The sequence below is a fragment of the Pituophis catenifer genome, unplaced genomic scaffold, assembly GCF_029215685.1.
Source record: "Pituophis catenifer annectens isolate HBS135680 unplaced genomic scaffold, rPitCat1.0.hap2 SCAF_1, whole genome shotgun sequence".
NCBI classification, from domain to species: Eukaryota; Metazoa; Chordata; class Lepidosauria; order Squamata; family Colubridae; genus Pituophis; species Pituophis catenifer.
Window position 1 is genome coordinate 48,966,167 of NW_027256881.1, and position 19,489 is coordinate 48,985,655.

The 19,489-nt window shown below is 36.6% G+C and overlaps 1 protein-coding gene across 1 annotated transcript in view; it reads left to right on the top strand.

Annotated features, from left to right (window-relative positions):
* The window catches only part of SPATA17 (spermatogenesis associated 17), a 92,124-nt gene that overhangs the window by 41,752 nt on the left and 30,883 nt on the right, over window positions 1-19,489 (top strand). Inside the window, exons 7-8 of the mRNA XM_070949050.1 lie at window positions 9,178-9,372; window positions 18,371-18,519. Of these exons, the coding sequence (XP_070805151.1) occupies window positions 9,178-9,372; window positions 18,371-18,519 (344 nt within the window). The remainder of the gene's footprint in view (window positions 1-9,177; window positions 9,373-18,370; window positions 18,520-19,489) is intronic.

Consider the following 19,489-nt stretch of genomic DNA (forward strand, 5'->3'; position numbering starts at 1 on the left):
ACTGTGAATATATACTAAGTAAAACAAATCATATATGTGTTCTGTATGCACATTTTTTCAATCATTGTCATAAAGGCTTTAGTAGCTTTTTAGCTTCAGTTCTTCAATATGATCAATATTATGCAGAGTTTTTTTTTTAAAATTTAAAACATAGTTAAGCAGCACCTACTATTACAATGAAAAAGAAGATACTGTAAAAATTGAATTTGGAGAAATAAGAGGGTGCAGAATCAGAAAGACAATGAGATAAATATTAATGTTACCTATTTGTTTAACTCTACAATGAATATAAACATAGTAAAATTTTAAGCGGTGACAAGTAGACTCAGAACTGGAGGTCAAACATTAAGAATTGAAAATATGCAGATCACAATATGTTAACTGAAAGCAAAGATTTAGAAGACTAGATTTTCACTTACTTGGTGAAAGGAACAGCTCAGGAATTGCTCTTAGGAAAGCACAAATAGATAGTGAAAAATGTGGGTTAATATTTAATAAGAAAACTAAAGGAATGTTAACTAGCCTGCTTAGGGAATTTACATTTGACAATGAAGAAGTGAAGGTGGTATATTGTTTTGTTTTCTGAGACTCAATAATAGATAAAGATAGACAGCATGCTAGAGAAGTAAAGAGGAGATTAATCCAAGGGAGAAAGGCAGCGACAAATTTAGATAAGGGTGAAGGATATTTCTATGACAACAAGGATCAGAATAGTTAAAGCCATGGTTTTCTCAGTGGTAGTGTAGGGCTATGAACCTATATATTGGGATAAAAGTGAATGCAAAAACATTCGAATTTGAATTAAGGATTTTGAAAAAATAATAGAACCATGGATTGCAAGAAAACTATATTGTTCCTTTAAAGCAATGATTAGCAAGCCGAAACTCACCTACTCTGAACATAAGATGTAAATAGAGAATCACTGAAATATACCTGAAAAAGTTGTGGATTGCTGTGATAGAAGGTTTTTATCCATATAGTCGCTAGGAGTTGGGTCCAATTTGATGGCATCAAACTTTGTCACAGGTCTCAGGTACAGTGATTGCTACTAACATATAGACAGGAGTTATTTAATGTAATGTAAGAAGTAAGAAAGAAATATGACATAAGAAGCTCCTTAAAGCACTTTTTTTTTTTTTCAGGATTGTGGGTTTGCATTCTACAACTGCAGTGTGATCCCATGAAAGCACACATTTGGTTTAAGGAGTTGCAGACAGGTGTTGTGTGCATCATTCTGAGCATTCTGAAACATGTTGCATTTGAATCTGAAGCACTGATCAGTCCTCATAGGAAGTCAATTTGATCTTTTCCTCAAGTGTAATTTTTAGACCGTATGGCTGTGATGGCGAACCTATGGCACGCATGCCCGAAGTGGCATGCGGAGTCATGTCGCCTGGCATGTGCAGTCTCGTCCGTTCCTCTTCTGTGTTTCTGGCGTGCATGCTTGATCAGCTGGCCTTTGTTCTTGCGTCAGTGCCAGAAATCAGAAAAGCTGGTCTTCCATTTTCCGCCATGAGCATGTGCGCTGGCCAACTGATTGGCACATGCACATGTGCAGCAGTAACCTGAAGCTTGCCGGCAGTAACCTGAAGAAACCACAAGTACATTCTCCCGCACTGCATACCCATGGGCAACTCCTATTCCTGGTCTCGGCCCAGTTGAGCATGCACACACGAAGTGCTCCCTTTTCGGCACTCAGTGCCAAAAAGGTTCGTCATCACTGCCCTATGGTAATGGAAGGAGTAGCACAATGCATTGATGTAGAATTAACCATGCATTGGAGGCTGTTTTCTATCCTAATTTATCTGTGAAAGTTGGCCTCTATGAATCAACTCTTATCTTCTTCTGGGATAATTAAAATAACAAAGATAACTTTCCTCTTCCAACTTCTGAAGCAATGCTATCTTGTTATAAAGAATGTTGAGTAGGCACAAAGTACAGTGGATCTTTCTTTAGGATATTTTCTTAGACCTGCATAGGCAAGTGTCCATAGTCATTTAAATATCAGTGAAACTTGATTTACTGCTTTGATCTCAAACTTGAGAACTCCACCACATGTTTTGGAAAGCTGATTTACTTAATTTTAAAGGACTTTATATGTATCACTCAGAACTGTCTCATAGCAACATTGTACTTATTCTAGATCAGCCCACCCGCAGCCCACTGGTCACATGTGGCCCTGGACAGCTACTAATGCAACCACATAAATTCATTAACTTTGAACATTATTATGTGATGTATATACATGGATCCAGGGAATTATAGGCTAATCAATACCTGGGAAAATCCTGGAAAAGATAATCAAATGGAGGATTTGTGAGTACATGCAAAATACCTATGAATGAACAAGTTGATTAATAGAAGCCAGCATGTTTGTTAAAAACAGATAATGCTAGACAAACTTATTGCTTTTTTTGATAACTAAATTAGAGGAGAAGTGAAATGCCATGGATATAATATAATTTGACTTCAGCAAGGCATTTGGCAAAGTGGACAACAACCTACTTTTTGGTAGGATAGAACAATGTGGGATTGACAGAACCACCACAAGATGGATTCTCAGTTGACTGACCAACTGTACTCAGCAGGTAGTCCTCAATGGAACTTATCTACATGGAGGGTTGCATGGGGTCTTGGGCCCAGTACTCTTCAGCATCTTCATAAATGATCTTGAAGGGATAGGAAACTCAAACTAGCAGATGACACAAAGTGGAGGAATAGCTATTTCTTTGGAAGATAGGCTCAAGATCCAGAAGGATTTAGGCATTGGGTCCTATCCAACAAGATGCAGTACAGTGGTGAGAAAAGTAAGCTCTTACACTTAGGTAGGAAAAACCAAATGCAGAGGTACAAAATAGATGGTTCCTGGCTCAACAGTCTTAAAGATCTAGGTGTCCTTGTGGCCCACTGCTCAAATATGAGACAGAAATGTGTTCAGCTGCCAAAAAAACTCAGTCCTGGGCTGCATTAGCAGAGGGATAGCATCAAGATCACAAGAAGTGATAATGCTGCTTTATACTGCACTAGTGAGCCACACTTGGAATATTGTGTATAGTTCTGATCATCATGTTACAAAAAAGATGCTGAGACCCTAGAAAATGTGCAAAGAAGAGCAATAAATATAATAATGGATCTGGAAGTTAAATCATATGAAGGATGATGAGGGAGCTAGGCATGTCTAGCATATACTTGTATACATTATATAAATTTTATAATCCTAAGGACTATAATGATTGGTCTATGTATGAGAAGGACATCTCAACTAGAAATACCTATCTGCAGTCTCTGTTGGATCTTGCAGTTATGATTTGGAATGTCCAAAAAAAAAACCCCAGAGAAAGACAATAACTTTCAGAAGATATTCTTCCCAAAAGAAATAAAAATTCTCCACTTTGCTAGGTATTTATCTCCAGTTCTGGGGATGAAAAAGTCAAGGTATCCCATAGGGAGTGAAGTGGTGTTTTGTACATGTCTTCAAGCTGAGATGCTATTATAACTGTTGTGATCCCTTTAAATCTCCCTTTCCTCTAATAGGAGTAGAGAAGCTAGGCTTTATGATTTGTGAGGCTTAGGAAGGTGGGAACAGGCTCTTGTCAAACAAACAAAGATGGAAATGAAAATACCAGTAAGAGCAGATTAGTCTGTAGAGTAGTTTCATTTTGCTATCTGTTTTTGCTTCTTACTGTTTTTGTTTTCTGATAGGTGACTTACCTTGCACAAAGAAACAAACTAACAATAAGCTTTTAGATTCACACATAATAGTTCATGGTTAAAGGCAAATAAATGATAGGCAAACTATTTCAATGTTCCATTTTAAAAAAATTGAGTTGGAAAATAAACAAAAAGTTTTTCTTGGATAAGTTTAGATAAGCAAACCATAGTTAGACAAGCTACAACATGGTTAAACCTTATAGGTTAATGTCCTATTTTCCCAGACTAATTACAATAGATTATGTCTGTATAAAAATAAAGTCTTTTAAATGCTTAGTTCCTTCCACATATAACAGAAATATGATCTGTTCAGCCTGAATTGGCTACTTTCATGTTCTGCAAGCATTTAGTTAACTTCTATGTTATGAGGAAGAAAGATTTCTATGAATGCTTTTTAAAATGTATTTTAAAGCTGTTGTTAAGCATCTGTTAGAATTTGCAGTAGCTAAAGTTTTTATGTATGTTACATATTTTTGTCCCTGAATCAAAAGATTGTGTGCTCAAAAGAACTCTAGACTCTGCCCAATTAGCAGAACATTGGAGAACTGGTAACTCTGCTTCTAGTATATTTCTGTATGTTGGGCAACCATCAGCCAAAAAACATATTCTTTCCTAATACAATATTCTGTTTTTAAGCAAGGTTAATAATCTCCGTGTACAGTGGTGGGTTCCTCCCGGTTCGGCCAAGCCAGTAGTGATGACGATATGACATCACCGAATCGGTTCTGCCCATCCCGCCCACCCACCCGTGTTATTCTTACCTTTTATTTGGCCCCACCCCCAATCTATTGCTGCCTCCTGAGTCCCAGCTGATGGCTAGAGGAAAAAAAACTGTTTAAACTCTTGCCGCGGGGCTTCAAAGGGCCGCCCTACAGCTGATCAGTGGTAAAAGAAAACAAATGAGTAGACCGTTGCCTGCAAAAATATATGAGTAGATCAGTGCCTGCAAAAATACATGAGTAGATCAGTGCCTGCAAAAATAAATGGGTAGATCGGTACAGCTCTGAATGCAGTTAAAAGCCTGGTAGACCAGTACCTCTGCTAAATCCTAAATAATTGTCACATGATCATCAAGCCACGCCCACAAAATAAGCCACGCCCACAGAACTGGTAGTAAAAAAATTTAGAACCCACCCCTGTCTGTGTATCAAAGCAAATATCATAAATATCACATTCCCTTTATTATCATCAAAGGGAAATTAGGAAGATGGATTTTTACAAATTATCTGCCCAGTTTGGAAAAAAAACCCATAGGACTGAAAATATTACACATGATATTCATCTAACCTGATTCTTTCCAGCAAATCCTTTCTTTTTTATTTGCATGCCATCCTCATTACCAAGATTAAAATTATATGAAGAAAGCAAAATGAAACATTAAAATGATTCAAAATATTAATGTAATGCTAAGGATGGCTGAATAACAAATGATACATTTGCTCATAAGCTTGGGATCTGGTAAAATTAATAATGCTTATGGATCATGCATGGGTGAAGAGAGAATTCTAGGGCAGAAACTAGAAATAGTTTGTGTAGCTCCATTTTTCTTTTTCTAGTGAGTCAGAATCATAGGGTTTTTTTTAAGTGAGGAGGGAATACCACAGAGCTTTCACACCTCATTTGCCATATTCACCACTGTGCACTATTCAGCAGAAGACGGCTTCAAAGAGGTCAGTGAGAAGCTATTAGCAGAGTCTTCCCCAGAGATTTCTTTGGTCTTATTGAGTTGGAAGTTAGCATGACAGTACTGCAAATAACTCAGTTGTAGGTTTTTTAACCGTTAGCACAGATTTCCCTATAGTGTTTGTCACTTCAGAAAATTATTCCTAAAAATGATGTCTAGAAAGCTAGGTTTGACAGGGGCTCTTGTGAGAAATGCTTGGGAAGACATGGATACAGAAAAAAAATGTGTCATGTTCTCCCCGCGCTACTTGGGACTTTATTGTGGCGAGGGTGGGGGTAGAAAATCTATAATTTTAATTAGAATAGGAATAGGAAACAAAATGGCTTTGTAGATAAAGTGATCCATTAAGAGTCAGTTTTTGCTCCTACTTAATCTTCACATAGACTGATTTACATGTTAAACCATAGAAAATGCTGGCTTGTTGAATAAACCAGCTTGATGGCTTTGCACTTAGCCCAAGTCAAACAAATCAAACTGTGATTTAGCTAACCCATACAAAGATGGAATGTGAACAATGGATAAATAAACCAAAAAGAGATTCCTCAATGTTATTGTGAATAATTTCACAGAAACATAAATTCAGTTTTGGTAATGGTAAAAGGGCAAATTAATCAATATGGAGTATTATGAAAAGGATAACCAAGTCATCATAGTTGTACATAAATTATTTTATAGTCACTTTTGTAATGCAGTGTAGAATTCTATTTTTGACATTTAAAGATTGTGTAAGCTGGGAAATGACAGACACAATTATTAGGAGAGCATATTCTTTGAAGACAGATATAAGAATTCTTGAGTTCTTTATTTTAAATTACATGAGTAAAATAGGGATCATGTATAAGATGCTGTGGATTGTATTTATTATTCAAAATGTATTACTGGTATTTTATCAAAGATCTGAAGTACAGCATACAGTAGTAAATTAATGAAATCATACTGTCAACTTTAACAAAATGACAGTCTACAACAAGGGTGTCAAACTGGTGGCCCACGGGCTGGATGCGTCATGCTCAGGCCATGCCCACCCCAGCTCCGCAAAGGGAAAAAAACATCACGATACGTTACATGACGGCAACGTGACATGGCGAGTTTGACACTCGTGGTCTATAAGATCTCATTTAGATCTTCCCTATCTCCTGAAATAGGTAAAAAAAATATTGTGACTAGTCTTGCTGACCTCTACAATTCCAGGTTTAAAAGCGGATACATATGGGGTAGCCTTTATAACCAGTGGTTCTTTATAGAATCTTGTCAGTTAACTGGAAGTTTTTCAGGCATTCCTATGTGCCAAAATCAGCAATAGAAACAAACTTGTCTGAAGAAATGATTTACCCTACACTACCAGTGTTCTTGACTCACAAAAGAGATATAACAATGTGATATAACACCTGTTTTGTGTGCAGAAGCTCTCAGCTGTTTTCTCTTGTTAAAATTATTGGTACCTTAAGTCACATTTACCAGTGCCTTCCTTAGTTCCTGTAAGAAGAAGTGATAACAGCAGTTTGAATGGAACTTAATATTTATGACATAATACAACAGGTATGGAGCTAGGAATCCATGTTAGTTCCTCCTCCAGCCTCTCTATCCCACCCTATCATAAAGAATAGAATGCAGAAATAATGGGAGGGGGAATCCATTTTAGAACATAAAGCTATCATAATAGACAATACAGTACTAGTGTTGTATCCTGTCAGCCCCCAATCCCTCCATCAGCCTAATCAGAGGAGAGAGTCAGCATCAAGGCAACCTGAGAGCTCCGAGGGGGAAGAGGGAGTGGAGCTGGCAGAGAGAGAGAGACAGAGGCGTCCGTCAGCCCTCAGATGAAGAGTCAACAGCCCCCAGTTCTGGAGGTGGCTGATGAGGAAGGGTTAGGGTTAGGGTTAGGTCTGGGTCCAATGGCAGAAACGCAGAAGGCAGAGGAGAGCAGTAGAAATATGTGGGCCGATCCTTGGAAAGGAAGAGCCACCTCTGCTAGCGAAGCCCCACCCTAGCTCTGGGGATAAAAGTCAGGGGATGGAGATGAATACATAGATGTGGCAGACAACTATTCATCTTCCGGATGGATGGACTTGTTAGCCTACAGTGAAAGAGAAGCTTTTTGCCGGGGCTGCCGGGGCTCCTAATAAAAGAATATTTGAGTTAACTTCAGAGGTTTTGTCGTGTTTGGGAAGCTGGGTCAGAAGAACTAGCCTAGATGGACAAATAATTTGACTTCCTTTCAGACATCTTCCTGTGAACCTATATGTACTCTAACTCTGTGAGGGAATACAGGTAATCCTTGACTTACAACTGGTCACTTAGCGACCATTCATAGTTATGACAGTCCTCCTTCCATGCTCATTTCAGCCTATTTATTTATTTATTTATTTATTTATTTATTTATTTATTTATTTATTTATTAAATTTATATCCCGCCCTTTTCCCCGAAGGGACTCAGGGCGGTGAACAGCCGAGAATTAAAATAACATACAATATAAAAGTTAAAATAATTAAAAATAAATTAAATTAAACGGCCGCCCCAATTTAAAACCCCTAGCAATACAATTAAAAAACTAACCTATAAAACCTATTCAGGCCAGGTCAGCTTGCTGAAATAAAAACGTCTTCAGGGCCTTACGGAAAGTGCGGAGATCCGGAATCAGCTGTATTCCAGGAGGTAGCTCGTTCCAGAGGGCGGGTGCTTCCACAGAAAAGGGTCTCCCCCTGTGGGCTGGCAGCTGACATTGCTTGACCGACGGCACCCTGAGGAGACTCTCTCTGTGAGAGCGTATTGGCCGGTGGGAGGTTATCGGTAGCAGAAGGCGGTCTCATAAATACCCTGGCCCTAAGCCATGGAGCGCTTTAAAGGTGAGAACCAACATCTTGAAGCGCACCCGGAAGACCACCGGGAGCCAGTGCAGCTCACGTAGGAGAGGTGTTATATGGGAGCACCATGTCGCTCCCATGATCACCCGCGCGGCCGCATTCTGGACCAGCTGGATCCTCCGGGTGCTCCTCAAGGGGAGCCCCATGTAGAGAGTGTTAGCATAGTCCAGGCGAGAAGTGACGAGAGCATGAGTGACTGTGCATAAGGAATCCCGACTCAGAAAGGGGCGCAACTGGCGTATCAGGTGAACGCCTGGTTCCAGAAAAAAAAAATCACCCATAGGATTTGCTTATTGACTGTAGTGTTTGCTTAATGAATGGATAAACAAGATGGATACAAAGATTGAGAAGAAACATGTGACTTAGTTCTTACATATGATAACAACAGCAAGATTTAGATATGTGAATTCCTGTAGCAGAAGAATGGATTATGAAATTAATGGAGCTGGTTGAGAAAGCAAAATTAATGACCTAGTAACAAAAATATGCCATGTTCACTTAAATATTGTGGAGTTTGCTCAACAACTGCTGCAAAAAAAAATCATAAATTGGTTATGTGGTTGCCTTGACTTATGACTTATGATGGAAATTCCAGGGTCCATTATGGTCATAAGTCGAGGACTACATGTATACATCATGTAAGGTAACAATAGCATATAATTTTTATCTTTTTGCTATATTATAGCTTTAAATTTTGTGTCTAAAGTCCAATGGAAATGGTTTCCTGCAGAAAGAATTTTGAAAACTATGAAAAAATTAGTTCAAAAAATGAATTACAGTTGATGTGAAGTATATACATAAGCATTATATATTTGTCCTTTTCTGATTCAAGAGTAAACACTTTTTTAAAATATTACTTATATTGATTTCACTAATACAATTTGAATAAACACCAACAAAATAATATTGTGTTTTAGATTGCAGGCATATATAATTCACCCTATCGAAAGTCACCTGATCCGTGGGAAATGCAGTTAAAGAAAGCTAAACCTTTGAGTCACAAAAAGAAGATTGAGAAAAATGCTATGGATTTTCCATGGCCAACTTATACTGATTCCTTTAGTTTACAAACAATGTCAACTCTTCCTCCAATTCGAAGACAAAAACCACAGGTAATATGCTTAATGACTTTTAGGTACCCATTTGCTATTAACAGCTGATTTCTTTCTAAAGTTGCTGACTTTAGGGTGATCCTCCCAGAGAACAATAAATTACTTATCGAAGAGAATATGTGTAGTTCAGGGTTGAACTGTGGGATTCTTAGTGCTCTCTGATCTTGGTTGTTTTCTTGCAGACATTTCATTACCAAACTAGATAACATCATCAGATGCAGATGCAGTATTGAATTCCTTTATCCCCTTTTCTCCAGTCCCAATTTCCTTTTGTACTGATTCTCACATGACTCCTACTTGTGAGTGAGCAAATCTTCTGCATCTTGATTTTCTTGGGTCCTGTCTTCTTTCAGTAATTAACCATCAGAGTTGCATTTTTCTAATGGCCAGGATATCAAGAAAGACCACTCTGTTATATTTCTATATTTAGTCTTAATATAGTAGGTAGTTAGAATTCAAGAAGACTGGAGGAGTCCAATCCCTTGCATCCCTTGCTGATTTTCCCGATTGCTTTTCAATGATCATTCCTCTGGCTCTTTTATTTTGATTCTTCCCCACTATGGTTTCCAAATTTGGAATGGGTGGGGAGTGTAAATGGTATCACAGAGACATGGAAACAATTAAATGAGTACCATGTTTCCCTGAAAATAAGACATCCCCTGATAATAAGCCCAATCAGACTTTTGAGTGCATGCGCTAAAATAAGCCTCCCCCCGAAAATAAGCCTTCCCCGAAAATATTTAAACACAGAGCTGGAAATCGGGTAAGATGGCAAGAGGAGCTCCATCTTGCTCCATGCGCCCCAAAATAATAAGACCTCCCCGAAAATAAGGCCAAGCACTTATTTCGAGGTTCAAAAAAATATAAGAAAGGGTCTTATTTTCAGGGAAACACAGTAGAATATTTGGAAAGCCCAACACTTTGTAATCTGTTCCTATTTATTTCCCATTTTTCTTCCCCCTCCCCAATTGTTCTGAACTGATGACCTTTGTACTAAAATAGCCATAATCCTTTTATAATAGTGCTCAAGGCAGGGGGCCTTAGCAGGAATATCAAAATGTAGGAAACAATTTATCCTGATAAGACTAGGATGCTCATGTGTTCTGTGTTCACATGGAACATGTTTCACATTTTGAAATCAGTTCAGTAATTTTTAAAAAAACATACATTGTTAGTACATTTTACATGATTTTCCACTAGCCTCATTTGCAGCCTCAGGTTAAAAAAAAAGTGGTAAATTTATCTACCTTGCTGAGAATGTAAATTTTGACTCAATTTACTTTATTAAATGTTCCACAAATAAAGAAATAAATTTAAGAAATTTAAAAAATCAACAGGAACATATATTTGGAACTTTGTTCCAAATATAACTTTGTTAAGTCTACATTATGTAGGAATCGTGAGTATTTTAAAAACTAAAAAGAAAATGCCTCTATTTAGAATAGGAGCATAAAATCTCAAATCACTAAAAACTTGTTGCGGTGTTCAGTGGTCAATTAAAATCAATTAAGTTATTCCTTAGGGTGGATGGAGTATCTTGATTATAATCGACCATTGTAAAACCACAAATTGTTATACAATGTGTTGATCTGATATTTCTCTTGTTTTAGGCTATTTTGTAATCTTTTCTTCCCTTTAGTCTAGACACCAAGAAACTTAAAGCCTTTTAGAACAAAAGAGTTTTGTTTATTTTCTGGTATCTTGAAGGGGGAATTTGCGGTATAATACTTTAATCCTTTCAGTGCCCTCGGATGTATGCTGTGGAGTAAATGTTCAAAGTGCTGTGCGTAGATTTAACTGTGTGACTCTTATTGATGTTAATGGGAGTCACACGGCTAAATCTGTGGACAACACAGTTTAGAGGTATATTTCTGAGAAAGGACATTGGTCTGAGCTGATGAAACAGCTGGGAAAGAAAATCCAGCAGAAGCACTGTTCTGAAAATGGCTGGGTCATGTTAAAATGGGGATTTATAATTACTAACCATGCTTATGGCTTAGTATTTTGTGACAGCAGTTATTTGACATTAACTGTATTTTCCATATTAGCCACTGTATGTTATGATAGCAAAAAAGTGCTCAAGGAGAGTGTTAAAGTACGAGCTGCATTTCTTTCAAATGTTTAAGGAATAAATGTTAACTTGTCTTTGGATCTCACTTAAGGAAAGTGGCATTTAGACAATATTTATACTGCTGATAGGTATGTTCTATCTGAAGTATGATTTTTAATTCAGAAATAAACATAATTATAAACTGTTATCTTACACAGTGGTGTTTAAACACCACATAAATATGACCTAAATGTGATTTATTCTCCAAATAGATCCTAAAACTAAAAAAAGAGAACCCAATTAAACAAATGAGTTAAAATTTATTAAGGAAAATGATCCAAAGCTCATTTGTCTCTCATGCACTGCTGTAGCTTGCTAGTCAGATCCTTTTGAAGGAAATTAGGTATGTTTGTTTGTTTGGTTGTTTTGTATTCCACCCGTATTATTTGTACAAATAACTCAGGACAGCAAACTTATCCCACACACCTTCCTGCTCTTATTTTCCCCACAACAGCAACTCTGTGAGGAGTTTGCCTGAGACAGAGTGAGTGACCCAAGGTCACCCAGCTAGCTTTCATAGCAAAGACAGGACTAGAACTCAAGGTCTCCTAGTTTCTAGCCTGGTGCTTTAACCACTAGATCAAAGGCCACCATACTAAAGAAATCTGATTTCAAACAATTATCCCAGACATAAGACAGGGATGCAATTTGTATATCTACTCCCTTGTGACCAACATGAGTAATTCAGGATGCCATATTCAGAAATAAATGTAAGCACATTGAAATTTTACTCTAAGGCACGGGTGTCAAACTCGATTGCGTCACAGGCCAGATCATGATGTACCACAAGGTTTTTGCCTTTGTAAAGCTGAGGGGGTGTGGCCTACACATGACGCATCTGGTCTGCGGGCCACCAGTTTGACAGGCCTGCTCTAAGGAGATGATGCATTGCTATTGTTGCAAACATTAGTTGAATTATCATGAGGTCTGAATGCCTAATAGCTAATTATTGTTTTGAGGAAGTATTTGAGATCAATTATATTAAAACTGGGATCCTAATTTTTGTCAAGTCACTCAGGCTGCATTCCTGAATGTTAAATGATCAAACAGCAGAGCAAATTTAAATATTTAAGTACTTAGACAATGGTTTTTCTTAACTTCATCAGACCCAAGGCACATCAAAATTATGTGGTTCAAACTGTATACAAATCAGTGGACAGCAATACAATCCAGTTACTTTGCTAAAGGGGCACAACATAATCCAACATTAAAATTACATTTGTCTAAGGCACACAACTCTTGTTAGGAATTCACTTAGGAACATATTGCTACTTTGCTTCTGTGGAAAGAGTTTGATCTATGTAAATTCTTAAGGATTTAATTTCTACTGGCCCATATGTTCCTAATGTGATAGTAATTTCCCTATATGTTGAAATACTCAGAGAATACTGATTTATTTTAAGTACAGTTACTCTTGTTAAACCAATGTGATTTCAATCAATGTAAGTTTCTTTCAATGCAGCAAAATTGTGTTTAACTGTAAAACTCAACATGCCTTGATTGCCCAATAATAATTTTATGTTTGTACAGGTGGGCCTCAGGCTATGACTGCTCTTTTAGTCACTGTTCAAGTTTGTTATGACACTGAATAAGAAGGACTTATGACTGGTCCTCAGGGTTCTGGCCATTGAAGCATCCCCTCAATTATGTGATTGTGACCTGGGCACTTGGGGCCTGGCTCATGATTATGATGTTGCAGCAAATTGCAATCATCTGATCACAACTTTCAACATATTCTGCCAGGTTCCCATAAGCAAAGGCAATGGGAAAGCCAGCAGAAGTTGAAAGTGAGGTCCTCATTTAACAATGGCAACTAGGACTGCTAAAATTGATGTCACAGTGGTTGCAGTGTCTCAAGGTCAAATGGTCGCCATTTGTGACCTTCCCTGCAGTTTCCTACAAATAAAACCAATGGGAAGCTGACAGTGAAGGTCACAAGTTGCTCCTGTAAGTCACTTCCAATGGTTTTTCTCCTCAGGAACCACTACTATAGAATATGAGATCCCAGGCATCTCATGTTCCATAGCATCCCACCAGTCTCCTGCACTTCATGGTGCCCATGCATTCACAGTACTCCTCCCCACTTACCTGTGGCTTATGTTAGCCTGTCCATCTGCTCCCTTGAATCCTCCCATGGCCTTTGCTGGCCCACCTGCAACCCCATTGCCCCATTTGCTCACCCTGGCACCTAGCTGCAGCACATTTGTAGCTTCCATGCCCTTCCCCCTTGCCTGGGTCTCTTCCTGCTTAATAACCCATATGATCCTGGGCATATCCTAGAATGGGCAACCAGGATTGCCAAGATTGTCATCTCTAAGTGATATGGTCCCAATTGTTGTTGTAAGGCAAGAACTATGTACTGTATTTAATTCATGGACTTTCTCTTGTTTTTCATTATTTTGTATACTTTGAAATTATGTAACCATTTTTATTATCAAACACATGTGGTTTTGATACATTAATTTTCACATCCATACTGAATTGTACACTCAATCAGACATTTGCTGCAAATCAGTTTGATTCTCAGCTCTCAATATGGCATCCACTATGTAGAAAGCATGTCACTAGGTATGAGGTTGTCATACCTCATGACAACCATTCTTTCTACATTAAACAATGAAGGAGAAAAGGCACATTCTTGCCTTAGTATTCTTAATGTTGAACCATATACTTCTTCCCTTCACTGCACTTCCAAAAGTTTATTAATTGTTATCTCTCATAATCTTTCACTGAATTCTTCTCTACTTCATTGAGTTTGTCAAGGCCACAAAAGTGGCATTATGAATTCCAGTATTTGCCAAATCTAATTTTTAATATAGATGGGATTCAGGGGAAAATAAGAACCACAGCGTACCAGAGTAAATGACCTCAACAACGTTCAGTGAAAACAATTGTAGGAAATGTTTTCCTCTTCTGGTCTCTAGCCATGGATTCTGAGATAATGGTCTCAAATTCAGCATTTGGCATTTTCAGTTAAAAAGGTACAAGTGTTAACTTCAACATTTGGAGGGCCAGTATCAGTATATTCCAACTAGACTAGATAACCCAATGATTCAACTCCATGGACTACAGTTTCAGCACTGGGAAATTCAGGATTAAGCCAGGTCCCCTTTTCAGTATGCCATTGCTAATATTAAACAAGCAACATGTTCATAGTTGTCAACTAAAAGTCAATCTATGATGTGTAATATGAATGTCAACAGGCAACTACCAAAACGGCTTATAGAAATAGAATTCAGTACAGGAATATTTTGTCAGATGCTTGTTATAAATATATATAATTTCAGGATTTTTTTTCAGTCATGTCTCTATTATGTTATTTGTCTTAAAAAGTGCAGGCGTTATCCATGCAGCTTTAATATTACTGTATGGATTGTGAATTGCCACTCCGTTCCTTGACATCTTTGCTTCTGTTCTGAATTGTACTATTTATTCTGAAATGTCACATAAAGAGAATTGGATGGATTTTGAACTACAAAAACAAAACAAAAAAAAACAAAAAAGCCCTTTTGTAACATTTTTCTCATTTTGTATTCTATACAGTTCAGTCAGATAATGTCAGAGTTAATTCTCTTTTTACTGATTGTTCTTAGATGCAAATTTTCCAAACAATTTTAATAAATGTGTATTATTTTATATCACTAACTAAACTGTCCATCTCCCTCCCATCTTCCAAGTTTCTTTTGCAATCATTTAAAAGTTCTGAAGGTGTTCCATAGTGAACCTAGAAATAAACTAATTTGGGGTGCATAAGAAATCTTGCACAATACATATCTACTGTAGTTATTGACATTGTCAATGGAATCTGAATGCTGTTTGTGCCTTTAAAAAGTAAAGTTCCAGTAAAAATCCATTAACAACTTTCAAATATAGCAATCCTCTTGTCCAGCTGTGAAAAGTACTAGATGATACTTATTTGCCATTTGTGTTATTTATGGTCCATGACTTTTATGGTAACTGGTTCCTATTATTGGTTTCTATTAATGTAAAACATAAGTGAACATAAATGAGGCGTGAATCATTTCTTTTTATTAGCCCTGCAGTCTTCACTCAGTTCTTGCAGTAACTCCAGCTGTGACTTGTTAGTGATAACCTATTTAAAGAGATCCTTCAGAAGAAGAGGCATGATTAGGATTTTGCCTTCACTTCCTTTGGAAGGAGGGGAATTTGCTTCCTTACTTCACAAGTCGAACAACAGTGGTAAAAAAGGAAAGAGGCTGTAATTAGTCGCTCAGCAAAGTCACAGCTGACTGTAAATGGTATCAAGTTATAGTGCTAATGATAGTCTTGGTGAATTTATACTCACAATTGCCTAAAGGCAAGAGGTGATACAAGGAATTTTTACAAGGCCAGACAATATTGTCTTTTTACAGAAAACTGCAATGTAGGGGTTAGTTTATAAGCCATTCATATGTTCAAATGTCCCCACACCATTGATAACTACAAACCAAAGAACTAATCATAGCTGAATGCAATTACAGTATGCATACATATTGAACATTGTCATATATAGTATATAATAAAGATAGGCTAGAGAGCTGTTCTCTGGGCCAGCTAGTGATATGGGTTGTTTTTTCATGTAGAAAAACAATTGTTTATGCATGTTCACCCATAAATTTTATGGTCTAGATACAGTTTTTCCACTTCATTTGAAGTTTCTGAGAATGAGGTCTTATATAAAAGACATGTTGCTTATTAAAATATAAAAAGATCTACAATAACTCACTGCACAGATAATTTCTTATTTGTATTAAATATTAAATGCAGCTTTTATCAAAAGGTTTAGGTAAATATTTATTAAGCCTATTTTTAAGATATTCAGAAAGTGTCAGCTTTATCATATCTGGTAAATGTACCATGTTTCCCCAAAAATAAGCCCTCCACCGAAAATAAGCCCTCCCCTGAAAATAAGCCCTCTCCTGAAAATAAGCCTTCCCTCAAAAATAAGCCCTCCGTGAAAATATTTAAACAGATGTGCAGCTGGTCCCCGCCATTTCCTCTGGTTAGGGTTAGGGAGACAGAACTGGAAATCAGGTAAGATGACAAGAGGAGCCCTGTCTTGCTCCATGCACCCCAAAATAAGAAGACCTCCCTGAAAATAAGGCCAAGCACTTATTTCGGGATCCAAAAGAAATATAAGACAGGGACTTATTTTCAGGGAAACACAGTAGTAAATTTTTTTCATGGTTAAAATAATAGAAATTGTAATGCACCATTTTTAAAAATTCTGAGAATAATTAATTTTTTAGCATTAAAGAATCTGTTTAAACAAAATATTTTTACATACTGTATAGGAATGTTTCTGATTTAGAAAAGTTTTGTTTTCTTTAAGTACAGAAAGCAAGAATTTATATTTATCTTTCAATTTCTAGTTTAAAAAATCCTCTAAGCTATTCTGAATAGATATCTATATAATTATTTTATTTATTTATTTATTGGAATTTGTCAAACAAAAACAAGAATAAGAGAATAAAAATATAATGACAGGGATGATAGACATATTAGTGCAATTATGCATGCCTCCTCTACTGACCACTTAAGTATGAAGTAAGGTCCATGGAAGTCAATTTATGACTGAAACTGTGAAAATTTGTAGCTGAGAAAACTGAATCAGGTAGGGCATTCCAGACTTTGACAACTCTATTACAGAAATCATATTTTTACAGTCAAGTTTAGAACGATTTACATTTAGTTTAAAGTGGTTGTTCACATGCATATTATTCCAAATTAAAACAGAAAAAATCATTTACAGATAAAACATTACTATGTATAATTTTGTATGGAATACCTAGGTCTGACCTCAAGCATCACAGTTCTAAGTTATCCAAACTGAGAATTTCAAATCTAGTAGCATCAGGAATTCTATTGTGTACAGAAGAGCACAAGACTTTTCTTGTGAAGTACTTCTGAACTCGCTTGATTGTATTGATGTCAGATATATGGTAGAGATTCAAAACAGTTGAACAGTATCAGGGGTGGGTTCTACTTACCTTTACTACCGGTTCACAACGGGGTCGCGCGCGCTCACTTCGCTCACACAGAAGCTTCTGCGCATGCACAGAAGCATTTTGATGATGTCGGGATCAGTGGGCGGAGCCTCCCACCGGTTTTACTACTGGTTCTATAGAACTGGTGCGAACTGGGGGCAACCCACTACTGAACAATACTCTAAAATTGTTCTAGCATAAGTTTTATAAGCTCTAATTAGCAATACAATGTTTCCAGAAAAAGAGCTTTGCAACATTAAGTTTACAACTCTTAATGCTTTTTTAGCAATGCTGTTACAGTGAGCTTTGGAGCATAAATCATCAGAGATAAGTATACCTAGGTCCTTAACAAAGTGAGGGTCATCTGCTAGATCAATGCCACCTAGCTTATACTTGACATTCTGATTACGTTTATCAACATGTAAGACAGAGAATTTATTAATCGAAATTTGAAGTTGCCAAGTAGATGATCATTCAGACACATAGTTGAGATCACTATACTTTGCTATAATTCTGCTATAGTTAGCAATTCTGCTATAGTTTCCACTATAGTTTGCTATAATTATGCTATAGTTTGTAATTTATGTGAGCCTGTCATACAAAGAATTACAAACAGTTGGGGCACCTCTTTATCCATTTCCTCTAGTATTGTGAAAACATATCTATGTCGTTATATTTTTTGCATCTGAAATAAAAACTAACAAATCACATTTAAGTTTCAAACTGCAAACTATTATTGTTTTTATTTTAAGAGAATATCATGATTCTCTTTCTAGAAATTATCAGTATCTAAAGGTAAAATGAAGATATTAATTGCAAACATTATTTCTTCTCTGTATACAATCTAAACTCCTAGAAAATAAAAGAAGGCAAAAATAAATATTTTATCTGAAATTCTCAGGGACCCTTCCGTGATACTGTTGACGTACTGCAGCAACGGTTCAAACCCTTGGAACCATCTGTGCGGGTGGCACCCTCAAGTATTTCACTTCAACTTGCCCAAGAAAAACAAAAACAAGAAGAATGGCGAAATCGTATACAGGATGAAACGTATGTGACTTATCTTTTCTGTTTTATGTAATATAGTGGTGCTTTAAGCTTGTTCAATTTATTTGGAATGAATGGAGACAAAATCTGCTTGACTTTTCTAAACAGGTTGATTCATTGGTTGGATTATTATTCTGTAGTAATCCAATTGATTGATTGTTTGATTGATTGGTTGATTGATTGTGACCCATTCAACAAGCTCCAAATAGCTCACAATATAAATATATGAAATATTTTAGAAAACTCTAATTATGTGTATAATTATGTGTATGTAAAAAATACCAAGTAGTTGCTTTAGTTGACAAATTCTTTTACAGCATTAAGCATGATCAAATAAATTAAATATTCCTGAAAAATCACTCTGTGATTTTTCTGTCAACAACTCCGTCAAAGCAGGAAGGTTTATCAGCTTTCAGTATCAGCCCATAACCTCACTCAGTTTGTATATTCATTTGTATTATAAAAAGTGCATTAACGTGTTATTTAGGAAAGTGTTGGCTGGAAACTGATCAGCATTGGAAACTGAGCAAATATTCATTAAAAAAAAATAATACTAAGCTAAGTCTCTTAATATAGATGTCTTTATATAGACGTTGTTAGATGTTCATCTAAGCCTGTTTGTAACTTAAAAATCCCATTTATCTTCTGCATAGACCCAATCATTATGTGCTGTAAATTGATAACCCTATTGTTCAGATAGGAACACCTTCCTCTGTTTCAGCATTTCATGCTGCCACATATCATTTTAACATTCAGAATATCTTAGGTTATTAAGTGAATTTTATCACAGAAGTACTGTATAATGGACCTTTCAAAATAAGATGTTCAGAAAGACATTATTAACCCTTAGATATGAAAATTTCATTTGTAGCCTAAAATAAATTATATGATTTTAACTGAAACTGTGCCTCATTCTTTCTTTAGGGCTGCATCTGAAGGATTAATTCTGTTTTTAGTTACCATAAGCTTTTCC